Below are 25,633 nucleotides of genomic sequence, written 5' to 3'. Positions count from 1 at the left end.
TAATCTTTTAAAGTATGAGTTTATTCTCCAGGTTTTTTTTAAATACCCACAAGTTAGTGCTTTTATTGCAGCTATATCCAGGAGCTGAAAACAATTTAAAAAATATGTACTTTTATCATAAACATTTAACACTTGTAAGAGATAAAATGGAGCAGTATGAATTTTAAAAATGAGTTTTTCAATAATTCAGTAAGCACATGGAAATTGAGGATAATTACAGAAATAGCTATTGAACTCTAAAATAAAAACATAAATTATATAGAAATAGAAGGATAAAAGGTGTTTCGTTTAAAAAAACCAGAAAACCCCAGAGGCTTATCACCTCTCCTGCTGGTTAGTAATCTAATGAAAATGATGAGTCAACTATTATCTTTTCCATATTTAAAATAAAGTGGTTCTATCCTTTTCACAAATGCCAGCTTTAGGTCTGAAATGTAAAACAGGATTTTAGGTTTAAAAAAAAAAAATCGCATTTTACTGCCCTAGGCTAATGGATTTTTCTTTGTAACACTAAGAAATTGGTAATAACTCTTAAATTTGCTTGGACAAAGAAATGGATGAGCAGTTAATCAAGTCAAGTGGGACTGGGTCACTGGGACATAGTTACAAGTGGCACCAAACCAGAATACACAAAGAGCTTAGTTGAGGGTTAGCATGTTAAATAAAGACCAAGGAGGAACATTTGAAGTCTTTATAGCAACGTATTTGGCCAAATAGTCTAGGTTTGGCAAATACAAAGGGAATGTATCCCTAGAAAGATGAACTTAATGAGAAACTAGATTTGCATTAGCTCCAACTTGATTTACAAATTAACAATGCAAAATAATTTTATTTTCTATCCTTTTCATTCAAAAGAAAATTAAAACCATGCTTACCGCTAGTGTGAACTTCTGAAGTTTCTGAACTTCACATATTTTTGGTTAGTTTTTAAAGATAAGTGATGGCAGATGTTGATGTTATTAATGTGACCAATACATTAAATTTCTAAAGAATAAAATTAGATTAATACTATATTATTATTCACAATGACTCAGCATAAATAGCGGAGGTCCCACAATTGTCCTCAGCCATGGGATCATGAAATAGGACAATTTAGTGACCATTACATGGAAAATGAATTATGAGAAATGCTGTTTCCAGAATGTTTTTCCCCTCTTTGCATTTGTATTTTTAAAAAAGCAGAACTCATACTTTCTTCATTTAAACATCATTTTAAATAACCGTCTAACATTGTTTCATTTTTCTATTTTCTCTGAAATAAATCAAATTTTTAAAAAATTCCAAAATTTGCTCGTTAATTGATCTCAGACATTTCTTCAGACAGTAAAACTACTTTTAATTCTGTAAAAAATGTTAATACTATATACCATTTGCTAAGAGGGTGGCCTGAAGTTTTTTGGGGGGTCATTTAAAAAGCATTTTAAGTTGTTTTCCAGTGTTCAAATGAAGGAACTAAAGTTCCTATAGAGATAATGAATTTGGAGCATTAATGATTTAATTAGACCTAAAAGTTACGGCCACAAAGTCTTATAAAAATGACTTTGTGTGTTAAATTGTGTCAACACGATGTTACTTGATTTTGTTCAACAACTGGTCAAACCAAGGAAAAGGGGTGAAAATAAGCTACTGTGATAAAACAAGTTTGACTCAAAAAAAAAAAAGGTCTATAGTCTACCAGACAGCTCTACACCCTCAGTCTAGAGACTTTCTGCCACAATACTAAAACACAAATTCTTCACAGATCACAACTCTATCCCAAATGTTCTTATTTATGTTCCTTTTTAAATTCTACAAAATAATTCATAGCTTTACAACAGAACTTATTTAAGAAACACTTAAATCACTACCCCGTAAAATGTTCAGAAACACAGGTAACCATAGAAAATAAACGTGCATATACTGCTTTTATTGTAATTATGGTTGTAAGCCGAATGAAAACAAATAATAGCTAACAAGTTTTCAAATCATAGAAAAATATTTGGGTAAGTTATGACACAATTTTTTGAGTACTCAGACAATAAAAACGTATTGTATTTTTGTACCAACTGCAAACGCAAAGTTAACAATAAAAACAGGGAGCTGAAAGGTTGATAGGTACCCCAAACATATTCACTTATCTTTTAAATTTTAGACAAAGGAGCTGAGAATAGGAAAAACAACAACCCCAACATATACACCATAACAGTCCTTTTTTTTAAATGACTTCCAATTTTAACTTTTCTAAAAGCATTAAGGGCATCGAGACTTTTATTGTAGATTATGTATCATCTCCTCTTTAGCTATGAGATGTGTAGTTTTGTTAACTAGAGACATCAATGAGTTCAGTTTCTGAGACCAGTCATTTAATAAATTATTTGGATCCTTGGGTCTCTGGAAGTTGATAATTCCTGCCAACCTGTCTACTTTAGCAAAGATGGTCTTGTTAACTACTAGATTCGAGAGAAAAGCCTCTGACTCCTGCAAGAGAGAAAGACAAATTGGATTAAGACCGGGTAATTATAGACAATAAACAATATCTAAGGAAAGCACTTTCTAAACTCTTCACCCAAGAACATGCAGGACTGGGCAGCTGGTTTGCTCAGTGGTTAGAGCACAGTGCTCATAACACCAAGGTTGCTGGTTTGATTCCCACGTGGGCCAGTGAGCTGCCACCCCCCCGCCCCCACTAGATTGAAAAAGACTTGACACGGAGCTGATGGGGCCTGGAAAAACACAGTTCCCCAATATTCCACAATTAAAAAAAAAATGCAGGGCTACAATTCATTATTAATAGTTAGCAACTGCTGATTTCCTGTAATAATGAACTTAGTTGACCGAGAGTCTAGGGAATGAAGTGAATCTGTCACTCAGAGTCAGGGTTGAGTCTGATTTGCCTCCCTGCAAAGGTAACCCCGCTGGTGCTGGGAAAGAGCCTACTGCCAAGAGCAACTTGATCTACTCTGTTCTACAATGCTTCCTCCTGAAAGGCACGTCGTGGGATCTTTTCAGGTGAACTGCAGTCAAGTGTCCTTCACAGCTCTTATTTTTACCATTCATTCACTTTTGGGAACCTAGGCAGATTTATTAGACTATATACCTTGGACTTCAAATTAATCAATGGAAAACTAACATATTTAAGTGAAGATTTTACTAATATGAATATTATTCATGTAACTATAAACCAATATTCAGGCTATTTTTTGATACTTAAGATAGCTTGGGGAAACTATCACCTAAGCTTAAAATTAAACAATAGAACAAAATTGATTTTCTCACTTGATTTTTATAAGTTGATTGATATTGAAAATGAATGGCTACAAATAACAAACAACGTTTACTACTTACATCAACAGATAGATCCAGAAGTTGTGCCATCCTCTTCATTGTTATCCTCGTATAATACTTGGCCATTATTCTAATATTCTGGGGAGAGGAGAGAGGGCAGGGAGGACATGCAATAGTTGTCACTAAAGCTAAAGGTCCATTTGTTTTCATATCCAAATAAGTTTAGTTAAAATGTCAGACTCAGAGCTTTTAGTTTTTCTATAACCCACCACTGGAAGAATGCTAGTTCTAAACTTCAGTAACAAAACTAAATATTTAGATATTTTGGTTTCTGCAGTTATTTGTTAAGTTATTCTGAGTAGTCTCCACAACTCTTTTAAAATATATAGTCAAAATACAGGCTTATCTTACATAAATTAGTGATTTAAAAATATAACTGTACTAAAATATTTTTGCTAAATGCAGGCTTATCTTACATAAATTAGTGATTTAAAAATATAACTGTACTAAAATATTTTTGCTAAATGCACGAATCTAAGGTTAAGCTTTTCTAATTATGACACAAATGTTTAAAAGGTTGAAATTTTAAAAAATTGGGATCTCAAAACATCACTTTACTACCATTATAATTACATCAAGATAACTAGAAATTAAATTCCCTACTTTTCACTGGAAATGGTTCTAAAGTAGACTCCTGTTTATTATTCTTATTGTTATTAACAGAGTAGCACTCGCAAGGAAACATGGAGGACAGTGGGGAGAAAAGTGAACTCATCTTTGAAGAAGCTGCACCTCCTTTCATCTGTCACAGTCGATGGCAACTCCAACCTCTCAGGAAGCATGAGAATCATTCTAGACCCCACCTTTTCCTTCATCCTTAAATTCAATCAGTGACCAAATTCTATGGATTTTCTGCCTTAAGATAATTCCATTCTGTCCATTCCTCTTCGGTACCTTAGCTAGTGCCTTAATTCAAACTCATATAGCCCCTCACTGAAATAGTCTCCTCGTCTTGTTTCTCTGTCCAAATCCATTCTCCAAGGACTTACTCTCAGAGGAGTCTTTGTAAAACACAAACCTAGTTTTTATCCTCTGGGTTGGGAAGTTTTCACTACTGGGTGCAAACTTTGTTATGATCCAGACCCTTTCTACAACTTCAACTTCCTTTCTCACTGAGCCCTTCCTTTTCTTGGAGGTCCCCAAGTTCCCCTGCTGGTTTGTGTCTCCGCGTCCTTGCTCAGATGATCCTGTCTGCCTCAAGGGACTGCTCTCCTTTGTCTCCCTGTTAACTGTACTCTTCTTACAAATCTTACCTCCCACGTCAATTCCTACGAATCTAGGCTGACCATTCTTCTAGGTAGAACCAATCAATTCCCTCCTTATGCTCCCCTCTACTCTCTATATACTTGTACTATAATATTTTTATTTATAAATGCATCTTCCTTATGTTTTATTTTTAAGCTTTTGTAAGGTAGCGACCATGTCCCAGCACTTTGTACAATGTCTGGCACATAGAAGGCTCACAACAAATGTGTTTGTTGTGTGAATGAATGTTGACGTAATTCAATTTGTAGTCACACCAAGAAGATCAATGGTTTAATGTTACCTATTTCCAAAACTACCAAGTGAGAATCATACAGAAAACACATCCCTATCTATCCATCCATCCATCAATCCCTCCCTCCCTCCCTCACATTCTTAAGACATTCTTTCTGGTTTGTATGCTATGAAATTTTGGATTCTTGAGAGGTCCTCTCAAAATAAAGCAGACTAACACAGTTATCTTTTCTGAAAAAGCCAAAAATGTGCGGTGGGGAGGAAGATAAGTAGGATGTGATAAATTTTGATGTGCTTTGGAAAATATACAATAAACATCTAAACAACAAACTTACTTCACTACCACACTGGGCACAGGAAAAAACCCACAACCGTAAAGTGAAGAATTAAAGACATACATCCAAAAAAATTTGATCATCAAACTTAAAAAATAAAAGTTAATGCTCAAATTTGCCAAACTTTACTTCTAAATTGTCATTTCTACCATGCCAGATTCTTACATGTTCAACAACTCTGTTCTTCAAGTCTTTCCACCTTTTTTCACCTTCTTCTGTGTAACCAAAAACATCAGTTGCAGGACTCTCAAGAGAACCTTTTCTTAATTCCATTCCATAGTCTTCAACAAGTGTGGACCAACGCATCAACTCCATTGTGGTAAAAAGCTTTAAAAGATCCCTGTAAATTGTATAGAACTTAATATTCCCAATCTGTAAAATCACTTTCATCTAATATAATGGCAAGTTTTAAATATCAATACTGTTTTTTATAAATTTTTATTTGTAGAATAAGAACCAAGTTAATTATTGTTACCAATTTTATTACCATTTTTTCCCCACAGTAATTCTGAATAGAGCATTTCTATACTTAACATTCTGCTCTTTCCTATATTGTATTTGCCAATTTCTGGACTAATTACTATAAACTTTAATGAAACAGATATAAGACAAATAACTTAAAAAAACAGCTTTTCGGCTAGGACCACCATCTTCCAGTAATTCGCCAAAAAAGACCAACACTAAAGGGACAAGGAGAGGCACTGCTATATGTCTTCCAGGCCTTTAAGAAACATGGAGTTGTTCCTTTGGCCACATACACATGAATAGATAAGAAAGGTGGTATTGTAGACATCAAGGGAATGGGCACCGTTCAAAAGGAATGATGGCCCACGAATGTTACCATGGCAAAACTAGAAGGGTCTACAGTGTTATCCAGGATGTGGCTGGAATTGTTGTAAACAAGTAAGTTAAGGGCAAGATTCTTGCCAAAAGAATTAATGTACGTATTGAGCACGTTAAGAGCTCTAAGAGCGAAGATGGCTTCCTGAAACATGCGAAGGAAAATGATCAAAAAACGAAGCCAAAGAGAAAGGTACCTGGGTTCAACTGAAACGCCAGCCTGCCCCACCCAGAAAGCCACACTTTGTGAGAACCTTGAGCTGCTTGAACTCATTCCCTTTGAATTCATGGCATGGTAAGTGTAAAAAAATAAAAGATCTCGGTACTGTTAAAAATACTTCTCTTAATTGAGTAGAAATGTGGTATCTCCTCTCCCAAATAAATATTTAAAGAAAAAAATAAATAAAAGCCCATTGTGCTTATGATGAAGTGTATGCCTGTTTTATATAATAGATATACAGAAGTATGTACTTCTGAAAATCACAAAGCCCCAAACTATCAACGATAAGACTTTATCAAACGGTTACTTAACCAAAAGCTGCTAAAATTGCTTGAAATAAAACTTCTACTTGATAAGTGACTTAAAATATGTGTAATAATCTCATCACATTAATTTCTAATGCAGTACGAAAATACATTTCACCACTTTATTATCTCCAGTTTTATTCTCTAATACAATCTATCAGCAACAAACTAAGAAGACTATATTTAGGTTAACCAATGTTCTTTCAAAATGGTGCTTCTACTAAGATATACTAAACTAATTATAAAAGTACTTACTTATATTTAGGAATTTCTTCTAACTTCTTGTCACCACTTATTCGGTGAACCAAGTCTGACTGTTCATTATCAAAAGGAGCCAAGATAACATAGAGGACAACACTTTTCAGAGCCTAAAAAAGTTGTGCAACACAACAGATTATATGTAATGGAAACTTTGGCAAGAACTGAAAAATCATGGAATAATTGAATATATTCATTTTTAATATCGTACTCAAAAATCTTTGAAGGAAAACTTTTTTTTACCAGTTTGCTCTTTATATAGTGTCTTTCGGTAATATTAATACTTAGTTTTCATAAAATTATTACAGTAAATCTTTGCTAATCTGAATTACTACCTAGGCTGACATTTGTTAACAAATTTATAAAAGAAAAAGTTCTTATAACAAGTCAACAGCATAAATGTGGAATACACATATTCGACAGCCTCTACACATATAAGCTGTTTAAAATAATTTTTGTAAAATAATTTTCCAAAGTAATATTAGGTCTTTATCTGTAACCTTTGTTAGGTGACTTGCTATACGTATTTTAAATAGTAAGCCTACATTTCTTCCAACGTGATAATTTGCAGTATTATCACAATTCGTCTGAATCAGGATAAACTGAATTATCAACACATTGAATACAAAGCAGCATCATAAAATTGCACAGAATTACTGATGTTCAAATTATTTCAAAAAGAAAAAATGCAAATTGTTCCAAATAAGCATCAATGTCAAGTGAAAGAATACATATTCTTACCTGTTGCCACTTTTCACTTTCTGCCTGTATACAGGGAGTATCATATATTGCTCTGTAGTGTTTACAAATAGACAAATAGGAACCCTCATGTTGATCCAGCTGAATCATTAAGTTATAGTATTTCAACTTTAATTTCTGAAAAAAACATTGACAAAATAAATTGGTGTTTATGAGGTTTCCCCCACCCCAAAACACTTTTAAAGTAAATTTATAGTAAGAGATATACTTACCTCTGTATTTTCTTCCTGGAAAAATTTGGTGTTAATTTTCTTGCTGATGATCTGTGTACGAATGTAATCCTTCACAGCTAGGCAGAGCCTCATTTGCTCCAAGATAAACTCCACTCGCTCTTTCTTTTCCATTGACCCATAGGTTTCCACCTACCAGAGTACATTAGTTTATAATATTTTTAGGTTGCAACAAAACTAAATACACATTAGAATATTCACCCTTGATATACAACTTTCATGCATATTGGGAGAATGCTGATGAAGATAGAAAAAGCTAGTTTCCTCCAAGAAATTATAATTAAACAAATTATTATACAGTAAAATGAATTTTTTCTTTCAGTGTAAAGTTCTATGAATTTTAACATATTTTATAGATTTGTGTAACCACCATCACAATCAAGATATGATAGCTATATCACCACAAAAATCTCCCTCATGCTACTCCTTACAGCCACATGCCTCCCTCATTCATAACCCAACAAGCAACAATCTATTCTATGTCACTACAGATGTGTCTTTGCAAAAATGTCAAACATACAACATGGATGGACCTAAAGGGCATTATGCTCAGTGAAATAAGCCAGACTGAGAAAGACAAATACCGTATCACTTATATGTGGAATATAAAGAACAAAATAAATGAACAAAAAAAACCCCAGAAACAGATTCATAGATACAGAGAACAAACTGATGGTTGTCAGAGGGGAGGGGATTGAGAAGCCTGGTGAAAAAAGTGAAGGGGTGAAGAAGTATAAATTGCTACTTACAAAATAGTCTGGGGATGTAAAGTAAAGCATAGGTAATATATCGATAATGTTGCAACAACAATATGTATAATGCCAGGTGGGTACTAGACTAATCAGGGGGATCACTGCATAAATTATATAAATGTCTAACTACTATGCTGTACATCTGAAAACTTATATAATACTGAATGTTAACTGTAACTGGAAAAAAAAAGAATTCAAACATAGTATATAACCTTTTGAGACTGTCTTGGCTCACTCAGCATAATGCTTTGAAATAGCAAGACTCATTCAAGTTGTGTATATTAATAATTCATTCGTTTTTATTGCTAAGTAGCATTCCACTGTACGGAGGAACCACAGTTTATCCATTTATGTGTTGAAGACTATCTGGGCTGATTTCATCTTCTACGTATCATAAAAAGCTACTAATGTGTTTCCCCAAAAATAAGACCTAGCCAGACCATCAGCTCTAATGCATCTTTTGGAGCAAAAATTAATATATTATATTAAATTAAATATTAAAATAAGACCAGGTCTTATATAACATAATATGATATATGATATATGATATAAGACTGGATCTTATATTATACACCTGACTCTTTATATAATTGAGATTAATTTTTCTCGCAAGAATATTTCATAGGCAATGTTGAATTATGAGCATATAATCATTGTAGCTGAAAAACAGTTGAAGGTAAAAGTATGGAGACAATAAAAAGATCAGTGGTTGCGAGGCGGTCAGGAGAAGGAAAGACAAACAGGCAGAGCACAGATGATTTTTAAGGCAGTGTGGCTACTCTGTATGATACCACAATGGTGGACACATGTCATGGTACATTTGTCCAAACCCACAGAATGTACACCACCAAGAGTGAGCCTTATTGTAAACTAGGGACTTTGGGTGATCATGATGTTACAACATCAGTTCATCTATTGTAACTAATGTACCACTCTGGTGCAGTATGTTAATAGTGGAGGAGGGTGACAGTGTGTGGGGGCAGAGGGTACATGAGGACTCTGTACTTTCCACTCAATTTTGCTGTGAACCTAAAACTGCTCTAAAAAAAACAAAATTAAACCTTTTAATTAAAAAGAAAAAGGAGTCTGAAGCCAATCAGAATTAGTATAAATCTAAATTCGATCACTGCACAGTAACAACTTTAGGCAAGTTAGTTAACTTTTGAGTCTCAGTTTCCCTGTTTGAGAAATGGGCATAAAAATAGTGCTGTGTGCAAACATTGAATAAGATAAAGTATATTCAGAACATAGGACATGGTTAAAAAAAAAACAGGACGGCCGGTTGACTCAGTTGGTTAGGGTGCAGTGCTCTTAACACCAAGAATGCCAGTTCGAATCCCACATGGGCCAGTGAGCTGCGCCCTCCACAACTAGACTGAGAACAATGACTTGACTTGGAGCTGAGCTGAAACCCCCACAACTAGATTGAAAACAGCGACATGACTTGGAGCTGATGGGTCCTGGAAAAACAATGTAATTGTTTTTCCCAATTTAAATAAAAACTCTCCCCCAATTTAAAAAACAACAACAAACAATGATAATGCACAGCATAGAAGAGCCTTCTAGTATTATTTTTTCCCTTCCTTTAGCTAACATGGACAAGGTACATGATTGAAAATTAAAAAAAATCAATTTAACTTAATGGGCAGCCCTTGATGGGCTAAAATTATTAGCCAAATTTTGAGCACAGTTCAGGTACATTTTTCTGATGAGAGAATCTATGTGGTTTTTCTCAGATTTCTTTAGCTCTTTGTTGTCTCATTTTAAGATCTCTTAAAAATTGTCCTGAAACATGGCAAATTATGATGCAATTCTTTTTGTTAAACCATCTATCTAATAGTCATTAAGAAATGACCACCACTCAAATAACCATTAAGAACAAAGCCAACGATTAATAGCAAATTCCTAAGGCATAAGTACATAGCACATGAGTTACTGATTTTATTTAAATTCTAAAGAGAAGGCAAATAAATAACAAGCGCAGCATCAAGACTAATTTGTTGATCCTAATTTTTCTTCAAAACTTCTTTAGCTGTTATATTTATTTGGGACCATAATTACCCTATTTCCAGCTGCTTGAATAACCTCACACTCTATTGAACTCACTCTTAACCTTGGTGATTTAGAAAAAAGTTTTAAGGTGCCAAAACAAGCTATTCCGGCTAATACTAATGACAAAAGTTTTACGCTTTCTGAAATGCAGCATCTTACCTGTAGCTCTTGTAAAATGGAGGCTGCCTCTTTGACGTCACCACTTTGCTCTTTGATGGTTGCTAATGTCTTAGTCAGTCGAGCACGCTCAATTTCAACATAAATCTACAAATTCGAGAAGCCTTATTATTATCAAAATTCTTAACGAAATGCGGTAAAATTTAAAGACCGAACTGCACTCTCATTCAAACTAGGTATAAGTATTTCTCCTGGAGTTATGTGCACTTTATCCCCCACATATAAACAGAGCTGTGTGACATTTTATACTTCACAATCACATTAATTTTTAAGAAAATGTCTCTATAAAACTTTACCTGTATTTTGCAGCTTTGAGAATTGAAATATGAAATCACTGTGTTTAACACTAACAGGACCACAGAAAATGGAAAGTGCCTTTATAAGAATTTATTATTTGAAGAACAACACACTTTACAAAGAGGATATGCCGTCAAATAGCTACAATTCAACCAATACTAATTTTGATTCATCTTTAAGTACAAGGCTGCTTTCTGAAAATATCTGATCTTGCTAAGTATTAAAGTTTTTAGCATTTTTGTAGTTACATGTACTATTAGTGGATTTATAATTTCCAACAGATTAGATACTAAAAATATAATTATATAAAGCCTAGCGAGCTAATTTTCATGCTTAGGCTTAATTACCTGTTTAGCTTTTGCTCTGCAGCTCCCTCTTTTCCCCATTCCACCCCAAAACCTTAGTCTCCAATAATAAACTACTTGCAGTTTCCTAAATGTACTATGTTTTCCTCACTTTGATATCTTTATATGTAATTTCCCCTATGTCTAAAATGCCCTTCTCCCTCCCTTCAGCCCTGTAGAATTTCCACTCATTCTTAAAAAGCCATCTCAGCCTACACCAACTCTTTGAGGGTTCCCCAGCACCTTAACCAGTCAGTCCCTACTTCCGTGCTATAGAGAGCTAACGGCACACACAACACAGCAATGATTTCTATGACTGATCTTTGAGGTAAAGATGAGTGTCTTGCTTATTTTGGACCTAGCACAATACAGAAACTAACATTTACTGAATTGACAGTTAAAGAGACAAAAAGTTAAATATAAGCTAAGTTTGGGTTTCAAACCACAAAAATTTATCTAGAAAGAAACATAGCTACCATAGTCACCATTTCATACTTGCCCTTTTTGGAGAAACATGACATTGGGGGGAGGGAGCATCAAAAGAAATACAAATAATTTCTGGAAAGACAGTGAAATTTTGAAAAATAATCTTACAATGCAAATACTCTAGTAATTTAAGTACTAGAGTGAAAACTTAGCTATCCCAAACATAGATTTTTTTCAAACAGATGTAGGTCAGGGTAAACAGTTAACCTTATTTTACATACTAATATAAAATGTCTAAATATGTAAGTATCTCTGACTACAGGTAAGAAAGCACTTAACACTATAAGTTATGCCAATAGACAACTCACCTTTCCTTCTGTAACCATTCGTAGAGTATCAATTAATCGAAGTTTGATTGGAAGGTCTGTGATTTCCTCAACATAAGTACAGCATTGTTGAACCATTTTTGCAACAGCCTAAAATAACAGAAACCATTCATAAGTAAAATTCATTTCTCAGACAGGAAAAGAAAGCATGTTATTGATGGACGTGCTCTAGTCAAATGTGGTATTCCCAAGTAACCACACACTGAAACGCCTATAAAAGAACATCAAAGAACATTAACATCTCCCTGATGGCTGAGAAGTACTGACTACCCAATAACAAATTCATAAAGGTTAGGAAACCCTCAAGTGCAAAGACTGTACACCTCCCCAGCACAACTGGTGAACTAATTATGCAAAAGGGAAGGTAGAAGAGGCATGTCTAGTAATGTCTATTAAAAGGCTTGCTAGCTAGCTTTTTTGTAGCCAAGCAGAAAGGCATGGACGAAATGGCAACAAACAAAAAGTTTAAAAAAACAAGAAAAGAGAAAACCTGAGTTAAAAAATGGCTATAGGAAGAGTACAGCAATGACCAGCAGATATTGTGACTGAAGAAAAAAAGTCAGTGGTACAGCAGAAGAAGGTACAGCAGTTCCATCATCTGGTGGGGAGGGGAGCCAGTCACCCATACTCATCTCATTAAACGTGACACAGAAAAGCACGTCCAGTTTCCTCACAGGTATCAGGAGGTTGGATTGTATTTCCTCCAGCTCTAACATTCTATGATCTAGGTCAGGGGTCAGCAAACCTTCTCTGTAAATTTTTGTTGATATTTACAGAGTCAACATTTGAGAGTTTGTGGGTCATAGGGTCTCCGTCTACCTTTGTGACTCCACAGCTGCCACAGACAGTATGTTCCAAAAACTTATTTACAAAGGTGGCAGGTGAGTTTTGGTCCATGGCTCATAGTTTGTCAATTCCTAATCTACATTCCAAACAGCATATCATAATCATTGATAATAATAATTAGGACTCTTTGTCATCAAGAAAATGTTAAATTATACTAATATTATTTTATTATAGAAAAGTAAACAGAATATCTTGCTGTCAATTATACCGCAATAAAACTGAAAAAAATCCCATGGTATATCTTGCAAAAACATTTAATGTTCATGTAGCCCAGGTTAGACTTTTAATGATCTGAAAATTCTGCTGCTCGGAGACCCAAGGGTTGCAGAAAGCAAGGTTTTATTGTAAAGTATAACTCTTTCAAGAAGTGCAAGGCTCTGGGACACCTAGTATCTCACAAAACATATGATCCCTCTAAAACTAAGTTTAATAATGATTTCTAGAAGGGAATACAACTTGGTAATTCTACTGTGCAAAAATACATGAACAGAAATCAGATGCGGTAAAAGCAAAAACCAAACAATCAAGATTCTAATGATAACTGAACACTGTAAGTCACTGGGGAAGTTAGGATGGAGTGAGGCTTCTGCCCTGTGCTCAAGTGACAGACAGTGAATTGAAACCATTAAGCAATTTAAAAAAGGTTATTTTAAGGAACATTACTTTCTAAGTTTTACTTGTCTTCCTAAAAAGGAAAAGTTTTGGATAAAAAGTAATTACAAGAAAAGGAAAGAGACAATTTTGAGTCCCTAGGCACCTTCCACAGCTATGAAGACATGTTATAGCAAAAAGAGCCGTCCTCGTTCCAGTTCTGGTTATGTCACCTGCCAGCTGGGAGACTGACGCACACTCCTTTCTCCAAGTCTTCCCTAATAAACCTAGTCAAAAACTTTCTTCTCCTCCTCCTTTTACATCTCTTAGTACCTTTCACTAGTCTATGTCACTTATTATATATTGCTACACGTGCACACATGTGTATGTGTCCAAGTAATTTTTAAAATCAATCTTGGGACACTTGTTAAAGATGTACTGTGATTACTTGTGATTTATATTCTGTACTAAACTATAGGTTACTCGCACGTTTCTTCACATTTCAAGAGCCTCAAATATAAACTTCAGTTTCTCCAACAGAAAAGTAACAGTTAAATAGTCCCTTCTAATAGCTCTGAAATTTTGTGACACTTTGAAATCAAATTTGTAGTTGAGGATACATGCTTTGAACTATATTAATACTATATAAAACACATATTTTTGTTTAGTTTAAGCCAGTTTGCCCCAGAATTTCTAATTAAGTAAACCTTTTAAAATTGTCCCATACAAACCAAGTCTCTTAGTAAATCAGAGGAAGATAATGGTTTATCTATGTTGGTCTTTCAATCACTCTGTGATGGTTTCTCAAACCATAGCACTTAAAAGGCATATTTAAGTAAATTTTACATTCACATGTACTAATTGCCTCAATTAAATCTATGTTAATTTTTAACAATGAATTTTTATGCATGTAAGCTTATCTAAAAAAAGAAGAAAAACTATTACAATAACTTTGTTTTTTGGCAAAAAATAATTTAACTCACTAAGCTCATTCTAGCAGCCGACTAATAAAATAAGGGATTTGGACCCTATTATATAGGGAAGAACCCTATTATTTCTGTTTTTGGTTCCACTACTACCCAATTTGCAATGTCATTACCTTTATCATTTGAAAGCAAAAAATAAAAACCCAGAAACTACTCCGGGAACAGCATTTTAAATATGAAATATAAATGTAAAAAGTGGAAGCTACTTCTACAGAGGACCATTTAAATATATCTCAAGCAGAACATGGAAGTAGTGAAGAAAATTCAGCTCCACAAAAACACCCAAAGAGAAAGTACATAATCTTTAAACAAAACGAGTGGTCAAAATATCTGAAATGGCCTCAAAAATAAGTTTAATATTAAATGTTTGATAAAAGACATATGATTAAGTAAGTTACAGATTATCAACTTAGTGGATTATAACACAACCATTTAAAATAAACACGAAGATATGGAGCAACATGGAAATAGAGCTCTCACTACAATTTTATAAAAATATGCAAATATATAGACTAGAAGAAAAAAACAAAAATAAAAGCAGTTGAGAATATGGACAGAATTTCGTAACTCTCTAAACCGTTATGTTGATTTAACAGATTTAAAACTGATTCAGGGGTGGCCAGATGGCTCACTTGGTTAGAGCGTGAGCTCTGAACAACAGGGTTGCGGGTTCAATTCCCATATGGGCCGGTGAGCTGCGCCCTCCACAACTACATTGAAGAAAACGAGCTGCTGCTGAGCTTCCGGATGGCTCAGTTGGTTAGAGCGTGAGCTCTCAACAAGGTTGCCAGTCCAATTCTTACATGGGATGGTGGGCTGCACCCCTTGCAACTAAAGATTGAAAACAGCGACTATACTTGGAGCTAAGCTGCGCCCTCCACAACTAGATTGAAGGGCAATTTGGAGCTGATGGGCCCTAGAGAAACACACTATTCCCCAACAAAAAGATTTTTTAAAAATTAAAAAAAAAAAAACTGATTCAGGAAAGATATTCTAAAAGTGCTTTTAGAAAACTGAACTTACTTGCTTTAACTGACTCCGTCTTTTTGACAAAAGCATGATATTTTCATTAAGTAAATCCCATTCTTTAGCCTCATAGCACATCTTCACTACTGCAACTAAGATACGGGATGTAGACACCATATCAGAAGCCTGTAAAATGAAAATATGTTAAAAGTTAATGGAACCATATTAAATGAAATTATTGGTAACTACAGTTTTCACTGTACTCTACTCACAGTTCGGGTCTGTTTTTCCAAAGAGAGTAGGGTTTCAATGACTTCTTGGAGTCTTCCTTCCTAAAACAAAAGATTAAAATGAACAATGAAAACATCACCACCAACACATAACCAAATAACTAGTCTAAAATGAGACATTACTTAAATGATGAACGTCTAAGTATTACCTTGTCTTGTACACCTGAAACTAATAAATTAAAATAAATAAATAAATAAATAAATAAATAAATAAAATGAGACATGACTGACACAGAAAAGAAAAAAAAAATCAATGGCCTATTTGAGGAATAGGACCACCCCCATAACAACGTTTGCGTTTTTTATAACAGTGCTTGCTTCCCCAGTGGATTAGATAAGCCAGTGATTTCCAACTTGGGGCCTACAAGCTGTTTTTAACATTTCAAAATACCTAAAGGAAACTGAATGTGGAACAATGATTTAACATCTGAGAAAAACATCAAGTCTTTGTTTTGGATTCTAATTTATCAAGTGTGGTCACACCTGTTTATCTTGTTCTAAACAGACTCCTAACTGGCAGTCACGTGTCTCTAAAGAATAAAAATGAGGGGCTGGCCCAGTGGCTCAAGTGGTTGGAGTGCTGTGCTCCTAAAGCTGAGGTCGCTGGCTCAATTCCCACATGGGCCAGTGAGCTGCACCCGCTACAGCTAAGATTGTGAACAGCTCTCCCTGGAGCTGGGCTGCCCTGAGCAGCTGGAGGTTGGCATGTGCTGCCGTGGGCTACCATGTGCCACCATGAGTGGATAGTGGCCAGAGAGCTGCCATGAGGCCGAATGACAACTGGCGACCGACTGCCTCAGCCAGGGGGAGAGCAAGGCTCATAATACCAGCATGGGCCAGGGAGCTGTGTCCCACACAACTAGACTGAGGAACAACTTGAATCAGAGTGACGGGAGTGAGGCGGAAGAAGGGGGGGAAAAAAGAATAAAAATGGGAAAAATAAATGATTTCTTTAAAAATTCATCATAACATTTTTAAATGAAGTTTTGAGGAGAAATAAAAAGGTTATTTGATGGTAAAAAGATAGGAAACACTGTTTTTTTCAATGACTTTAAAAATAAATAATGGTGCTTAAAAGAAATGGAAGACCACCTAATGACACCCGCACGTGCTATACCAAAAGTCATGTTCTTAAGCGGATACTGATCCAAATGAAATACACCCCTTTTTGCCTACTGATAATAATTTCTATCTCATATGCAAAAACAAAACATTCTCCCTGGGAATATTAAGGAACGGGAATAACAAAATTCAAATAATATAAACCTAAATAAGACACCAAGACTAAAATAAGCCATCCTATTAGGAACCACAAACTTTGATAAAAGCAAAATCGACCCACAGCACAAAAATTGCATTTACAGTACTGGTATTAGTAACAATGAATGAATTGAAGATGATGAGAATTGTATTTAGAAATTGTTTTTATAACCATAAAACGAAAAAAAAAATTTTAACGACATCCATAGAGCATTCTTTTACTGATGAGAGAAACTAATTAAACACCTTTGAATTAAGAGCACAAACAGGGTTTGGACTTTTCAAAATTTTCCATATTTTCCAAGATACTTTTAAACTATGAATTTTCAATGCATCATAGAATATATACTGTAAAGCCACTGTTTGAACTTACTTAACTGAATCTGAAACACATGATTAATAATATTTTAACAATGTTTTCTACGCAAAGGGGAGTTTCAGTTCTGAAAGCTCTATAGTGCATATATACGATAAATGCTGGCTCAATGACCATCAGGGGAAAAGAACAAAAACCAAACCTATAAATTCCCCCAAGTTAGAGGCTAATAAATCATAAAATATCAAAGAATCTTAGAATTGGAAAGACTGCTAGACATTATTTAGTCCAATAATCTGTACCTTAGAGAGTAAAAACGCTGAGGACCAAAGAGCGCAGCCACAAAACCCACAGAACCTGAACCCAGGCCCTTGCTTCCTGGTCCAATGTTTCCTTCACTAAACTAAAAACCATGTTAGTTTAAATCACACCTTTGCTTCGACCAAAATAACTGGTTATGGTTACTATTTGGCAAAAATAAAAGTAGTGCAAAAATAGTTAAAATGCAAAATAATTTGTTTACTCATGTTACCTCCTGTCCCTTTTGCAATTACTATTAGTCACATGACTGTGATCAATAGAGGGTAGTTTACTGTAAGTCATTCAAATTCTGAAGGATGGGTTTTAAAGAACTGAACCCCACATCTGAAGGAATCACACCCTGCTCTAAAGCTCCGGTCTGTATGCAGGTATCAATGAAACATCAACTGTCAACTCAGAAAGGTGTTCTCAGACAATGCTCTCTAAAAGAGTAGTTCACTGACCACCTCCTTCTTTAACACTCAAGTGCAGTGACTTTCTACTTTGCAATGACCCCAAACTCCGTTCTATTTTAATGTTTACTGTCTTTGTAATCTCACTAGAATGCACTCTGCAGGAGAAGGACCGTGTCTATGCTGTTCACCATTGTATTACTAGCTCCCAGTCTGCACCTGGCCGAGCACATAATGTTGCTTCTGGAGATATTATGGTACATCCCTTTATACCTGTGCTATAGTTATTCACGTGCATGTCTTGCCTCCTAAGTGGTCTCAGAGCTCCTTTGGGTCTGAACCTTGTTTAATTAACTGCTGTTTCTCTTGCACCAACTTGTACATAGTGCATATTGAATAAATCGACATTGCCCTGGACTATTCAGTCCATCTTAATGGCTTACAATTTCTGTTTCTTACTGTTTCAGTAAGTAGGATACGACAATTACATGCTGTCAATTCAGTGCTATTTGAGGGACACGACCATCAACTTCATTACACACAACTCCAATTCTCTAATCATCCCACTTTTTTCTCCCAGTCTTCCATGTTCAAGCCTATAGTTAAATATCTTCCTCCTTCCTTTCCTATCTACTCATAGTTCGTGAAATTCTACTTCCTCAATGCTGCCTTTCAAGACGGCCAGAGCTATCAAAACCAACTTGTTACAACATGTGCCTTTTATGAGTCATTTTTCTCGTTAAAATAATCCTAGTAAATGAGATAATCGACCAAGGAGTTTAACATCAATACATATTGAGGATCTATGACATTTAACTCCTAAATGGACCCAATCTTTTAATGATTTGTTAAGTTAAATATCCTAAACAAGAAAAAGCCAATACAAAGTTACTACAAATAGTTGAAATTTAATGCCAATCTAATACTTTTAAATGACCCATTTCTTAAAGGAGTCTTTTGTCCAAGCTGTGAACAATCAGTAAAATGTTTTGCATTTCACTTTATTTTTAATACTAACCTTGAGAAGAGGCTTCAGGTAACCAAATTAAATGAAAAAACACGAAGGGGAAAGAGAACCAAAGGATATATTCAATTTAAGAATGTAAAAAGTTCCCAAATAACCATGTGCCGAGTATACCATAATCAAAAAGAAAGGGGAAATCCTCTGTGTATTAAGAGCGGTTAAACACTACAGCTTTACAGTTCAGAAAAGGCCTTCATAAAATTAATTTTTAATTCCCTGATACAAGGGTGAATAACCATTGTGAAGAACTAGTATCACTTTTATTATCTCACTAACCTGAGGTAGGGTCCTCAAATACCCATCACGGATGCAGTAGAGTGTAATGGTTAAAAAGTGCTTGGGTCTAAATCCCAGCTCTACCACAGTGTTACCTTGGGCAAGACACTTACCTCTCTGACCCTCAATTTTATCTTCAGTGAAATGAGAATAACAGTCTCTACATCACAGGTTTGGTATAAGGATTAAAGCAGTAACTATATGAAGGTGTGTCTGGAACATAGTATAAACATCGTCATCATCATAGCTAACATTATATACAACTTACACAACAATAAACGTTAGTTATTATTTGCTAGGTGAGTGTTAGGACACAGAAGCACACTTGTACTAGGTCACAACTGTAGGAAATTTGAATGGTCTAGATTTGGCAATTTTACCACCCAGGTCTACACTTCAGCCTGCCTTTTGGAGGCTTCTGCTATATGTGGTTTTCTCACCTGATATATTCTTATTAAGTCACTATGCACATATAATTGTTAACTTCAAATGTCCTTCACATTAAGAATAAAAAAATGCGTCTTCAGGAAAGTAAACACAGAGTGAGAGTCTTTTAAAGAAGTCGCGGCATGTAGTAAACAGAACACTATTCTGTTGCCAGAGGACCTGAGCTTGATGTGAATTTACTGTAAACCTTGGATAAACCACTTAAGCTGCCTGAACCTTAGTTTTCTCACAAGTAAAATAAAAATAAAACTTTCTGGGCCAGTCCGGTGGCTCAAGCGGTTGGAGCTCCATTCTCTTAACTTCGAAGGCTGCCGGTTCGATTCCCACATGGGCCAGTGGGCTCTCAACCACAAGGTTGCCGGTTCAACTCCTCAAGTCCCGCAAGGGATGGTGGGCTCCGCCCCCTGCAACTAAGATTGAACAAGGCACCTTGAGCTGAGCTGCTGCTGAGCTCCCAGATGGCTCAGTTGGTTGGAGCGCATCCTCTCAACCACAAGGTTGCCGGTTCGATTCCTCGAGTCCCTCAAGGGATGGTGGCCTGCACCCCCTGCAACTAGAAACGGCAACTGGACCTGGAGCTGAGCTGCGCCCTCCACAACTAAGATTGAAAGGACAACCTGAAGCTGAACGGCATCCTCCACAACTAAGATTGAAAGGACAACAACTTGATTTGGAAAAAAAAAAAACAACACCTGGAAGTACACACTGTTCCCCAATAAAGTCCTGTTCCCCTTCCGCCCCCCCAAAAAAGGGGGGAGAGAAAGGAAAGGAAAAAAAAATAATAAAACTTTCTTTAGTTTTATTGATGGGCTCAAAAAAAGAATGTATACTAAAGTGTTCCATACATTCCAATGTAGAAATGCAATGCTAAATGAGTATAGTCTTTGGCAGAATTTATGTTTGGCAGAATGGTTAGAAAATAATATAAAATGATGAATAAATAGCAAAACAGAGAAACATACCTTTAAAAAGTTAACTAGGCCTGTAAGACAAACATCTAATCCGAAAGTTAAAAACTGTGGGTCTGTATAAATAAAAAACACATAACCTACCATCTCCCAGCCCTTTTCCCCCTCTGTCCCATAACAAAAGCAAACCACACCTACACTTTATTTTGTTCAACTGGCACACTGGCTTAAAAAAAAAAAAAAATCAGGAATACAATTGCCTTTAATTTTATTTAGTTTAAACAGGCCCAACATTCCCTGTTTTAAACAGATCTGTTCCATTTGACAACTAAAAAGGCATTTGGCATTTGAGTTGCCAATCTTTCCAACTGTCTTGAACATAACAAATATGTCCTAAATAAATGCCAGGAGTAGAACAACTGTAGCAGTGAAACACTTTTTTCTTACTGCCCTATAATCTATTTGAGGGCAAGATCTTTGTCTATTTATTTTTATACTCCCCTCCCCAATGTCTAGCACTGACTAGGTCTTGCACACAGTAGGCTATCAGAAGAAATGAGTTAATGGGAAGATTTTTTTTCTCCCAGGGCTCAGTTCTAGGAATAGTTGCACTTCTTGAAGCAAATGGTTTCTTCCTTATGGACACTATCATCCTAGTAATTACAAAGTGGTGGTTCAGGGGCTGACTTTGGCTTGTAGGTATGTTTTATTTGATCTACATGGTATTGGCTCAAATAGTATTTTAAAACAGTTTAGCGTCCAGTTTCTAAATATTGAGGCATTTCGTATGAAAATCCATATTCTTGATTTCTCCTTCAAAATAGAAGAGTTTAAGAGGCGTGGCCTTCATTCTCAATTGGCAAAGAATAACTAGAGGTGAAGAGTTACTGCCCTCTTCCCCGGGCAGGTGTTCAGGGTTTCACCACATGTGGCTCACTAGGCAGAACAGCATGGTGTGAGCACAAGATCTAGAATCAGTCTGCCTGGGTTTGCATCGTGGTCCATCATTTTACCAGCTGTATGACCTCGGAGCATGTAACTCACCTTCTCTTGGCCCGTTGTCTCTAAAATAAGAATAATAATACCTACCACATAGGGTTAAGATGAGGATCAGATGAGTTAATCCATGTAAGCTCTCAGAAGAGTGCCTGGCACTGCAGAAGCTACTCAATAAATGTCAGCTATTGTTATCTGCCTGGCACTGTAGGTATTTGAGTTTTCTAACCCTTCTATAATTGATGATGTTTCTTTACACTAGACAGCTCAGAGATGAATTTATGGCTCCCCTCCATCAAGTGCACTAAACCTAAGAAAAACAGGTTATATCAATCTCATCATCTTTTCCCATCCTTGTTTTTTTTTTTTTTTTGTAAAGCCCCATGAAATTCTTTTTTTGGGAAAAAGGGAAGCATTCACAAGGTTTCCAAGAACTAAATGTGAAGTATGACTTGATGGCCCTCCGATCCCTGAACTTATTACGCTTTAATGTATTTATGTAGTCAATTCCTTAGGAGTTCACAACCCCGATAGTTCCTGCATCTCAGGTGAACAGCGATAAACGTCTGCGGCTGGAGACGGAACCGGGAATTTAAGGAGGCCTGAGAATAATCCTGAGCAACTGATGGAGCGGATTCAGCCACCACGCGCACCCTCCCGGCAAACCGCGTTTTGAGTCCCTCCTTCTCCCCCCCTATCACTCACTACCGCGGGGCGCGTAACTCTGAACCCTGGTGTCCTTATGTGTAAAAGGCGACACGAAGCTGCCTGACACCTAGCAGGGGGCATGACAAGTGTTTGGATCAGGGAAAATTTCTCTTCTATGGGCGACGATAAGCAACTGGGCTCAATGACTGCTCCCCACCTCCTCTAAGTAGGTTATTGTCCCCCGGGGTGCGTATCTGTCTTACTTCTGGGGTTCCTGCCACGGGAATGACTCCTCCCCAAGCGACCTCACTCGGGCTTGGAGGCCCCACGCCGACACCAGCTCCTCTGTGAAACCTTCCCTGGCCCACGCGCCGGCATGGACAGCGTCCTTCCCCACGTTCTAGCGACACTTGGTTCACTGGCCTGGACTCCCCCCCACGCGCGACTTGCGGGCTCCTCAAGCACACGAGCCCCTCGAGGACAGGGACTGTGTGTTCACCACCTCGTGCTACCACCCTCCGGCCCCTTCTCCTGGCCAAGGCCAGGCACGTCGCCGCGGACCACAAACGACCGGACGCCAAGTGATTCCGCCCGCGCCACGGACCCCAACGCTTCTGACCTGAACGCTGCAGCGGCCTTCACCCCGGGGAAACACTCCAGTGCACGGTCAGGAGCACCCCAGGAAACGCCAACAGGACCAGCGGGCCCCCGTTCCCGCGGGGGGCCGTGCCCTCGGTCCCGGGGGGAACGCGGCACGCGGCACACCCCAGCGCACCCGCCTGCGGAGTCGCCCGCCCCGGTCAGGCCGACCTGGCGTGTCCCGCTGAGGCAGGCTCAGCCCGGGCTGGGCCGGCAACGCGGCGAGGCGCGCTCCAGCCCTCAGGCCCCCTGAGGCCTAAGCAGGCTCCGCGCCGTGACTCAGCCCCTGGCGCCCGCCAACCGACAGCCGGCCTCCCCTCACCTTGGCCAGCTTCTCGCACTCGGGCAGACGCTGATCCACCGTGGCGCTGTAGTCCACCTCCATCTTGACGATGCGCCCATCAGCCCGCTCCGAGCCGCCGTCCGCCATGGTCCCTGCCTGAGCGTCCCTTGCTGTCTCCCTGCTTCGGCCACCACTCGTCACCCACACCGGAAGCCGCCTGCGCACCGGCTCAGGCAGTGCGTCGGGAGGCCGCGCCAAGGACCCCACGAGGTCCCCTGCGCTGGACGCCAGTCAGGCGGCGCCACGGACAGTCCTGGGGGCGGGGCGAGGGGCGGGGCATGGGCGGGGCGAGGGGCGGGGCGGGGCCCACGTCCGAGTTTGCCTTTGGTGACAGATTTTTCACCTGAAGTTTGCGGTGAGAAAAACTTCTATGATAAAATAAATAGTCCTTCCTCTATATTATTACTCCCCTGCTTTGAAATGTTATGATTTCTCAGAGCCGTGGGCAAGTAGCTTAACTTTTCTCAAATCTCGTTTTCTCCTGTCTATAGGAGCTGAAATACGCCCTCAAGAAAAAAGTGCAAGGTTTCATCGGGTTGAAAGTCTCGGTGGCTTAATCTGTGGGATCTCTGAAAGCTCCTAAGCGAAGATATGGCTCAAGTAAAGATACACTTAGAGTCGGTAAGAAACATCTTTAAAAAGACATCTTATTTGCTTTTCCAGTAGGACTCGTGTGAGCATCAAAAGAGATGACACATGCGAGACTATTTCTAAGGACCATACAAATTTTCTTTATTATCATCCACATTATTAGGGTCCCTATAGAAAAAAAGCTTAGGATCCTTGAAAATGAAAATCAGGTTGTGTATTGTGTGGTTAAAATGTCAACAGTAGACTGGGACGCAAATGGGAAATCTTGGACTGGCCTGCCCGTTGTTTGTGGTTCTCAATTCAATTGGCACCCACACCCCTTTATATATGCTGAATAGCCTTTTTTAAAATACTGTAGTGTAATGAAAATCATGCATAATGTAGCTCGTCTGCACACATAATTCTTTTAAAAACCAAAACAAAACATCCCAGCTGTAATGTACAGGAGAAACATTGCAAGATAACAATATATATTTCAAAATATAAAGGCTAAAACATGTCTATAGTAGAAAATAGAAGTAGTCGTTTGATTGTATGCATAAATATGAACTGTAATTGCAAAAGCTACAATTGCAGTAGTTGTGTTCTGTTGGTGCCTGAAGCATCAAAGGGTTTACTGTTGGTGGCATGATTTTTCCAAAATGGTGTATAACTTCTTGGTAAAGTTCTGATTCTATCAAGTATACTTTTACATTGTTTTTCACACAGAAGAATTGTTAGAAATTTTAATTCATATTAAAACTTCAAAAAGAAACAGCTTCGCCTATGTAAAATGGAGTTAGAGTCTAGGCCTTAGACGTGTAAGTGTGTGTCTGGCAGGATAGCGAAAAGTCTGATGGAACGTGGGACAGTATTTTATTGTGCAGGTTTGTTGCATTGCAGATGTCTAGCATCCCAATTACATGCTACTATCTCCCTCTCCTCCCAATGATTGTGACAACCTAAAACACCTTACAGATTTCTAGGAGCCAGTTTTATGCTTTTTTTTCTCCAATTATTTTTTTATTGAGGGCACAGCTCACAGTGGCCTGTTTGGGGATCGAACCGGCAACCTTGGTGTTATCAGCACCACACTCTAACCAACTGAGCTAACTGGCCACCCCCAGTTGTATGTTTTCTGGCTCTATATTTGGTGTGCAGTTGGTTTGACTAGAATAAACAAAAGGATTTGGAGGTTTACATTTTGTGTGAAGAGTTTTAAAAGACAAAAAGTAACAAAGGTGTGGTGGAGTAAACAGTTATGGTTTCCAGAACTCAAGAAAATAAAAGTGTGAGGGGTTCTGAGAAAGAGGCAAATGGTAGAGAAAACTGTAGGTGGTTCCTACACCAAACAGAAGGCCTTCCTCACTAAGCTTGGAGGTAACAAAAAATGAAAGCAAATTGAAATCTAAGGGATAGTTTGCAAAGGAAATAAAAAATTAAAGTGAAGTAAAGAAGTAAAATTCTGAGCAATGGTCAGAGAAAATAGGTAAGAGCACCACATTATACACAGACTCTCTGTAAATCCTTTATTTGGGTGAGTCTGAGATTAAATTTGTGGCTTGGTAAAAAAGAATGTGCTTTCAGAAGAGAAAAATTGGCAGTGGAAGAA

At 37.4% G+C, this 25,633-nt stretch overlaps 1 protein-coding gene across 1 annotated transcript; it reads right to left on the bottom strand.

Moving 5' to 3' along the window:
* PSMD12 (proteasome 26S subunit, non-ATPase 12) lies at positions 1 to 23,682 on the bottom strand. Its single transcript, XM_081029617.1, has 11 exons — positions 23,431 to 23,682; positions 15,864 to 15,923; positions 15,649 to 15,777; positions 12,185 to 12,292; positions 10,732 to 10,836; positions 7,751 to 7,900; positions 7,521 to 7,655; positions 6,777 to 6,889; positions 5,322 to 5,496; positions 3,325 to 3,402; positions 1 to 2,457 (listed from the first exon to the last, which is right to left on the bottom strand). Exons 1-11 carry the CDS (start codon positions 23,536 to 23,538, stop codon positions 2,248 to 2,250), a joined length of 1,371 nt encoding a protein of 456 aa, XP_080885743.1. The 5' UTR covers positions 23,539 to 23,682; the 3' UTR covers positions 1 to 2,247.
* Between the last annotated feature and the right edge of the window lie 1,951 nt (positions 23,683 to 25,633).

Source organism: Rhinolophus hipposideros, assembly GCF_964194185.1.
Source record: "Rhinolophus hipposideros genome assembly, chromosome: 20".
In the NCBI taxonomy this organism is placed as follows: Eukaryota; Metazoa; Chordata; class Mammalia; order Chiroptera; family Rhinolophidae; genus Rhinolophus; species Rhinolophus hipposideros.
Note: the sequence above shows the minus strand (reverse complement) of the source record. Positions and strands in the feature narration are given on the sequence as shown.